The sequence below is a fragment of the Poecilia reticulata genome, chromosome 15 (assembly GCF_904066995.2).
Source record: "Poecilia reticulata chromosome 15, P_reticulata-male-v2, whole genome shotgun sequence".
Taxonomy (NCBI): Eukaryota; Metazoa; Chordata; class Actinopteri; order Cyprinodontiformes; family Poeciliidae; genus Poecilia; species Poecilia reticulata.
The window spans coordinates 12,613,651-12,622,238 of record NC_088844.1 but is presented as its reverse complement, the minus strand read 5'-3'; the positions used below and the strand labels follow the sequence as shown (position 1 = coordinate 12,622,238).

Sequence of the window (8,588 nt, the reverse complement as noted above, 5' to 3'; positions counted from 1 at the left end):
AACATTGTTCTTGAGGATTTTAACTTGGAGACCTGAAGTTGTTTTTTTTTTCCATTCAGTTTAAAAGAAGACCAATTTTATGTGACTGCTAGCTGCAAATGTGTCTACATCTGAGTTGTCTGTCACATTAGGAAGAGTTTAAGCAAGTTAGATTTTGCTCCAGAAACCAAATTGAAAAAGAAAATGGATAAATGGACAATGCTGTAAAAAAAAGCATTTTCCCTCTCACAGATTTATTTTGTTTTTTGTGTGTCATGAAACATATTTTAATGTCTGATAAGGACAACTTGACTAAATACAATAGGCAGCATTAAAATAATTATCTGATATATGCCGGGGGGGCGGGGGGGTATTTATGGTAAATATATTGTGAAAATAATCATCAACACGTCAGTTAGGTACAACCTGTCTGTGAATGTGAACTAGGCCAAAATTTGCACATTGACTTAAAGAAATTCGAAAACAAGAGAGAAACAAAGTCATCATCATGAGAATTTGGGACTTCAGAGAACCAGAGTAAAACCCATTATACACAAAGAGAGAAAACATTGAAAAGTGAGGAACCCTTTATCCATCCATCCTTTGTCTGGAGGGAACAATGGGAAATCTTCCCAGGTAAGTAAAACCTACCAAATTTTTAAAAGCACACATCTGGATGCCTCACTTGCTGTTTTGTCAACTAATAACTTGATCTGAGAGACTTTTGAAAAAATTCTGCAGACTGAAAAAACAAAAGTGGAACTTTTTTTGGTTCCCGTACCCCTGGTGTGAAGCTCAAACAGTATTTCCTGAAAAAGGCACACTGACAGCTAAACAAAGTGTTGGTATTACGACTGTCTGGGGTTACTTTGCTTAATTAACTGGACAGCTTCCTGGTATTGATGTAAGCAAAATTTCTACTCTAACTGGAAATCGTAACAGCGACTGTCCACCCATCAGTTCAGGACTTTAAGTTCAAGCAAACTGGGGTTTTGCAGCAGGACAGCGCTCCAAAGCAAACCAGAAAGTCCAACTGTTGCTGGCTCACAAATAAATTATGTTGGAGAGGCCTAGTCAAAGTCTGGACAGAAATCTAATTGAGTGGCTGTGCATCCATGATGGTACAGCCCTCCATGTGGTTGAATTTAGCAAAATTCTTCCTCAGAGATGTAAAAGACTCATTGTCAGTCATTGCGAACTCTAATTGTTGGAACAACCATTTATTGTGTTCAGAGTGAAAATTAGTGATTTACAGGGGTCAGTAGTCTGGTTGACTCTTGATTCATAAATGTATCTTCTGAAAACGGCATTTTGTATTTACTATATGTTATCTCTGACAATAAAATGTTCATTTGTAATAACGTCAGGATGATAAAAAAAAAATATACAAAAGCTAACAAAATACGCAAGGGGCAAATACTTTTTCAATAGCACTGTGACTATTTCCCTTCCATTATTATTAATATTTTTCACGTTCTTAAATGGTTGCTAATAAATAAGTCTATATGTTTCATTTACCATCCTGCCTGCCAGGTAGCACAGTCCCTTTCTGTCAAGAGAAAAGGGGCTTTGTGTCGGGGAGGGGGTCGGTGGGCAAACACAATTTCCCTTCAGCTCCTTCATTTCCAGTTGATATAAAACAGAATCATAAAAAATCGCTCCTGCTTCGAGCTCTCCTTTTTAACCATTAACCCATAAATACAGTGGCTGGTTAAAGCCGGGCGGATGACAGGGCCTGCCTTCAAAAACCTCGTTATGCTCCTCTCAAATTCATTTAGGGAGCAAAACAGGTCTTGAGAGTTGCCTGGCTTAATGCATCGCGATCGCTTTTAAAACTCGTGCCCGCATCTATTTCTGGTGTTCTGTCCCTTTATTCTAATATTAAGACACGTCGTTCCCTTTCATTTATAAATCAAATGTCTGTAAACAAGTTGCGAGCGAGCTGAAAGGCCCTCAGTCCAGCAAATGATGAAAGGACGGGATTTGTACAAAAGAGGATCTTGAGGCGGGTTGGATAATATTGTTGCTAGTCTGTTTAAACTCAATAATCCTGATTAAGTTAGATTAGATCTTATCTGTGGATGTAAAGGGAGGTGATATCTGGAAGTTTTCCTATAATTCATAATGATCCTGTAAATATGTTTTTAAAAAAAATTAGCCTGGGAATCAATTTACTCGGTGCACTCTCCCCTCCCCTCCCCTCCGCATGGAGCCCACAGTTCCCATTACTCCTCTCATAAATTATCTCCCAGAGTGAATTACACTTGCTTTTCACCTTACCAGGACCGTTTGATGAATCCTAAGGCAAAACATATCATCTCAACAAATCTTCATCACTGTGCCAGTCTCCGTCTCTTTGCAGTTTAAGCCACTTCAAATCATTTTCATTGCCTTGCTATTAAAATTTGTAATTCACACCTGCCATTGCCGTGATACATAGTTACACAGAGCGCTCTTTCCTTGCTTCTGCGTGCGCGCTGCACGTCTCTTTCTCTCCCCCCCTCCCCTTCCCTTGTCTTGTAAATCAAACACCTGAGGGTGACAGGTCATGCAGATTTCCCACAAGTCAGTGGGGTGCAAACATCCATCCAAAAGCGTGGCGCATTGCCGTCACGCAAGATGACATAATGACCACTTGGAAACTAATAAACAGCTTCATTCAAGCAAAGCTATTGCTCCTTTTCGTAAGCGTTACCGTCCTCCACCCCCCCCCCTCGCCCCACACACACACACCCTTCCCTTTTCCTATCTGTCACAAATTCATCCTCCTGTACCTCACCTCCTCCTTGCCATGTAGCCACAGTTACCCATAAATCACATCTGTTGTTTAACGCTATCCATTTTCCCTGAAACACAGGGCGGCTGTTGCAGAAATTGGGTCAGGCATAATCTGCGAGGCAGCAGAGCCCGGCTAGTCATGATTTCTGCCAGGTAATGTAGCCATTAGCACACACACAGAAAGAGAGAGAGAGAGAGAGGTTGGTGGGATGGAGAGCGAGCGAGGGAGCAGACGGGTGGACAGGTCGCTTCCCTTTGTGGCCCACAGGATGTGACACCCAAGAAAAAGCTGGCAAATGGCACGATTTTATCACCCTTCCATCAACCACCAGACACCCGAGAGCCTAAACATGGGTTTGGCAGAGGCTCGGTGTGTGTGATAAAGTCCGGGTGTGTGTTTCATGTTTGCATGAATCAAATTGTTATAAAATCTGAGATCCCTCTTTCCCCTCTTTTGTCTTTTGAGAAAGTTCTTGAAAATTCTAACAGGCCTCTAAAGGACGAGGACGCGCCGTCCAGGATGCAAAGCGCGGCCTGTCCTGTAATCCATTACACAAATGGAGAATACGAGATGCAGCTCAATGACAAGAGTCTTGAACTTTTACAACGTGCCTCCTTCTTAGGTTTCCCTCCCTATACAAGGCCTGGTGCTTCTAAGAGCCATTGGAGGCAAGACTTCAAATGAGAGAAGATCCCGCCCAGGGGCGTGATTGGCTAATAGTGAGCATCCCGATTCTAGCCTTAAAATGTGCTTTATCTCCCAGTATGCATGTTTTCATCTGTGACAGAGTTCCCTGGTCACTTGTAATCTATAGTAATATGAGACAAATAAAATAAAAAAAGGCTTAAAAAGTGAAAGTTGGTAATTTTGTGTCGCAATTTTGGTTTTGGGGTAGGAAGCAATATTATAACCCTTAGACAAATATATCTAATGTATTTCATCTTATTATGTATTCCTCATGAGGTGAAGCTCTCTGAATGATTTTCACTAGAAAATTGTCTTTGAATGCAGTTTTACTTAATTTACTTAACATGCTGTGGATTTCAGCCCTCATGTTTTCATTTTAAAATTATTTTTATGACATTTCACCAAATGATTGCTGATGCTCTAAAACTAACAATTATATACATGCCAGAGATTCTCACACAGAATCTTAATAATTTGCTATTTTTGGATCCAAGAAGACAGAAAATAAAGCACATTAAATATAGCAATAAGAACTAAATTAGAAATCCCTTCCCCCAAATAAAATTATTAACTTCCCCTTGTTTTTTTGTTTGTTTGTTTGTTTGTTTGTTTGTTTGTTTGGGTTTTTTTTAATGATGTACTTTGTGGTCACCAGAAAAGTTGATTTTGTTGCCTTCTAAATCTAAAAAAGCTCAAAAAGGAGTAAAATTAAAATTCCGTATAATAAAACCAAGCAATCCCATTTGTCACTGAAATAGAAAAATTTATTGAATGTGTTTATAACTGAAGGTCTAAATTACAATTAAAAAAACAATGATATATTTCCTCATATGGAAGAATTATGTATTTTCTTGTCCTTAGGTGAATAAAATCATCAGTTATAAATAAAAGTGTAAAAGCAGCTTCTTCCAAATCCACTCATCCAGGTTTTGTTTTAAGTCCCAAAATCCAATATTGTAACAGTGAAAGATAATAAAAAATAAAAACGGTACAAATTTCTTGCTATCGTTATAAGCAATACACATGGTGTATTTTATATGTATGGGGGAAGCTTGGTTGCTTTCTCTTGTAAAGTACAGTTTTTTTTTTTTCCCAACAAATAAAGTGATACAATTAATATACATGGAGTTATGGAGACAAGTATATAAAGTTTGTATTGTTTGAAATGCGTCTCTGTTTGTTTTTTTTTCTCGTGGACTGCAGTGGTAAACGTAGAGCACAGTCTATCAGTACTCTATCTTGTTATACAGGTTGTATAAAGGTAACGCTGGCAGGTTGCTCCCCGGGTAATACAGGGGCGTCGGGAAGGCGATGGACCGAGGGACGGGGACGCGCAGGAGGTTGTTATCTCTGAAAACCAGCGGCATCCCCACTAATGTCTGTGCGGAGGCGTGGGCCATGTTGGCCGCCTCCAGCTCGGCGGAGAGCTGCCGTTTCCACTTGTTCCTCCTGTTCTGAAACCACGTCTTGACCTGAGTCTCCGTCAGCTGCAGGCTGGACGCCAAGCAGGCCCGCTCCGAGCTGCTCAGGTAGCGCTTCATGTCGAAGGTAGACTCTAGCTGGTACACCTGGCTCCGGGAGAAAACGGTGCGCGTCTTCTTCTTGGACGAGTTGCCGTGTTTGTCCGCGCCGTCCGTCTGTCTCTCTTCCGACAGAGGAGACATCTGATGGCACGGTCTGTCCTGCTCCTTCTTGTAATCCTGCAGCAGAGGCTGGGACAGGTGCGGCCGCCGTGCGAGTCCGTCACTCCCGGAGAGAAGACCTTTAGCGGCACCTGATCGCGTCAAGAGAAGCGCATGATCAGAACCGTTCCTGAACCGGTTTAACAGCCACTGAGAATGCGAATTACCTTTTTTTTTTTTTTTTTTAGACAGAGTCAGACTGAGCGAGTTTGACTTAAACCAAATGAGTGGCAAACATGGTGAATTTTCTGAATAAACACATCAATGTCGAGTGTGCTTAGTGCAGCTACAGTAAGCTATTAATTAAATTCCGCTATATTTAACGCTCAATTGACGGTGTGTATGCGTGTGTGTGCGTGTGTGTAGGGCCTGGTGCAGCCATTTTGGAAACATGCTTCATCAATTAGTGGGGCTCAATTAAATTTGAAATGAGAGGATTAGACATGGGGCTGTTTTGTGCGACCTTCCACTCTCGCCGCTGCCTCTGAGCTCGTGCGCACACACACGAGTGGAAGTGAACGCGGCTGCACGCGAGTGTTACAGTGTCAGAATGTAAACTAATGGAGCATGGTTTGAACATAGCAGCTAGAATCAAGCCAACCAACACCAAATAATTTAATAGGGAATAATAATAATAATAATAATAATAATAATAATAATAATAATAATAATAATAATAATAATAATAATAATAAATTTCTGACCTAAGCAGGAGAAGTTGTGGGCTTGGTGCTGCGTGCATGGCTCGCTTTGACCCGTGTCGGAGCAGAAGCAGTCCGCTGAGTCCTCCCCTCCGCTGCACTCCTCCTCGGAGGACACCGACAGCGAGCGCCTCCTCGGCGGCGACGGCCCCTTGGACAGCTCCTTGGCTCCGGAGCGCGGCTCATCGGACGCCGTGCCCAAAATGGACTGGATGGTGAAGCTGGAGACGGGGCCCGACGAGCACTTGCTCCCGCTGTCGTCTGCGCTACTCATTCTCGCTTCATAACAGTAGCGAAGTATTGGCTGAATCGGTTAGTCCCGTTGGATTCCGTGATTGCTTTCTACACGACTGGTGCGTAAAAATTACCAAAGCTTCTTTTGTCCGCTTTCTTTTTTCCTTCTTCTTCTTCTTCTTCTTCTTTAAACCCCCCCAGCCGGTTTAATTGTAGCGTTTTAACACTGAAGGAGGTGGAGGTGTTTTTTCTAGAGCTCTGGGAACATGAGTGTATTCCCGGTCCTCCTCCTCACGCTCTGGATCCGAGGCAACAAAGTTGCGTTGCTTCATTTGCATGTAGGTAAGCTCCTACTGGGCCAATCGCAGCACCCAGTATGAGCCCGGAAATTTCAAACTCCTGTCAGGGTTTTGAGATGGGAAGTGGAGAGGGAGAGATCGCCCATATGCCCAAAATTACATATTTCAGAACTTACGTGAAACTGTAAAATGCAGTATTTATATGGTCAATTTTCTATGTATTTATTGCATGCAATGCGTAATATACAAAGTTATTTTTTATTAGAATAAATAGTAACATTTAGGTAAATCAATTATTTTCCATATTTTTTTTTCTTTTAGAGTGGTTGTATGTTAACAAATACACGTTTTTAGTAAACATGTTTTTTTTTTTTTTTTTTTATCCTTATGCATGTCTCAAAACGATGACAGTCATGTTTTTTTTTTGGTTTTTTTTTTTGTATGCATGCCAAATTGGCTGCCCTGACAGTAACACGCACAAAACCTTTGGAACTAAGACAAAGACCCAACTAATTTTTTTCCCCCTGAAAATAATAAACTCATTCCCCGTCCATTATCTACGATTAAGAATTAATTTGATCATTACTGAGCTAATCTGCCTCGTGATGACCGCGCGTGGAGTGGAGGCCGGCTAATTGATTGACTAATTGATTGGAGGTGGTGGGAGGCTGTGGGCGCGCACGCGGCGGTGCAGGGAGCATAGTGAGCGCGCATCACCACCTTCTGAAAATATGTGAGTGTGTGTGTGTGTGTGTGTGTTGTGTGTGTGTGTGTGTGTGTGTGTGTGTGTGTGTGTGTGTGTGTGTGTGTGTGTGTGTGTGTGTAGGGGTGTGTGTGTGTACGCGCGTGACTCTCTTAGATTGTGTCTGCCTGCGGACACAATCTCACATTAGCACCATGCAAACAGTTTTGCAGCCGAACCAAGGCATTTGCAAGCTAAGCTGCTGCTTCAGGCCCCCAGGCCAGCAGGGGGCCCAGAAGAGCTCTCTACTTCTCAAACAGGACGTAGATCTCCAAACCTATCATTCGTACTTAGATTGATCAAGAATGAGCCTGATTTTAATTTTGCTCTAAATTTGAAGTGTAAAATTCTTTTAAAAACATTTACAATGTAAAATCTAGATTTATTTGTGTTTTAAAAACCTTGCAAATGTGCTAGTTGTTCTCATGCAGAGAAAAATCATCTCAATTTTGACAGTTTTGCCAAAGTCATCATCTGTTGCAAATATTTCTTTTTATTGCTTATTTCTGTACTAATGTCACATTTCATCCACAATGTAACTAAAGATAAAGCTGATAAATAGCATACAATGTCTGTTGTTGCTTGTAATAAATTATCAGCTGAGCAAATTGAGGCTTCAAATAGATATGACTGAGGTGTAGGTTGATATTACGTCTATGAATATCTTAGATTTAGGCGGAAATATTTCGTCTGTGGTTTGACCTCACATATGTAGTTTCACAAGCTCATTAATGAAGTAGAATCCATAAAATTAATTAACAATTCACAAGTACCATACACTACAGACCAAAATCTCAATCATGTCATGTTGTGATTCTATAATCAATGCGTGGGGGAAAAGAAAGACTATTTCTGTTCAGTAGCTATTACATGAAAACATCCTGTGGTCAGTCTTCCATCGTCCTTCCAGTTTTGACACTTCTAGTTATTTAAGTCGGTCAAAATGCCCAACAAAAAAAACAAAGGAACAATGGAAGTACTATTTTGTGTTTTAGAAATCTCAAACTGTTTTTATGAGCAATCTATGTGCCCTATAGATTATGCACTTCAAGTCTGATCAAGCTGGGTGTTTTCTATTTCTAACTGATCAAAGCATAAAAGAAAACAGTAAAATAACCATTTAGTTTAGCACTAAGTTTGAATCTGACCATTAGACATCAAAAGTCACGCTGGGCAGTGAACCTTACTGCTAATATTATAAATTTCAATTTGTATGTCTTTTAAAAAAAAATTTAACTTTTGCATTCAGGTTGAATACAATCAATTGTAGACTGGACGTGTGTTGACACTTCAGACATTCCAGATGAGCAAAACCAAAAGAAAAACTTCAAAAATAAATTTTGGCACCAAGTAGTGATCAGACATTTCTGGCAGGGGTTACCCTGCACACAACACAGAGGGACGCTCTCGTTGATTGGACACAGATAGGTTTGGTCGTATATGACACATACTGTCCTGATCTCCCTCCGGTAGAATGGAGCCGTG

The 8,588-nt window shown here is 41.0% G+C and overlaps 1 protein-coding gene across 1 annotated transcript; it reads right to left on the bottom strand.

The window, feature by feature from the left end:
- Positions 1–4,642: 4,642 nt before the first annotated feature.
- Positions 4,643–6,765, bottom strand: hmx2 (H6 family homeobox 2). The gene is made up of 2 exons (XM_008429292.3): positions 5,832–6,765; positions 4,643–5,219 (listed from the first exon to the last, which is right to left on the bottom strand). Exons 1-2 carry the CDS (start codon positions 6,100–6,102, stop codon positions 4,672–4,674), a joined length of 819 nt encoding a protein of 272 aa, XP_008427514.2. The 5' UTR covers positions 6,103–6,765; the 3' UTR covers positions 4,643–4,671.
- Positions 6,766–8,588: the final 1,823 nt, after the last annotated feature.

Coding starts and splice junctions, on each gene's coding strand:
- hmx2 (XM_008429292.3), bottom strand. CDS start 6,102: ATGAGTAGCGCAGACGACAGCGGGAGCAAGTGCTCGTCGGGCCCCGTC. Junction 5,220..5,831: donor CCACAACTTCTCCTGCTTAG/GTCAGAAATTTA, acceptor TGACGCGATCAG/GTGCCGCTAAAGGTCTTCTC.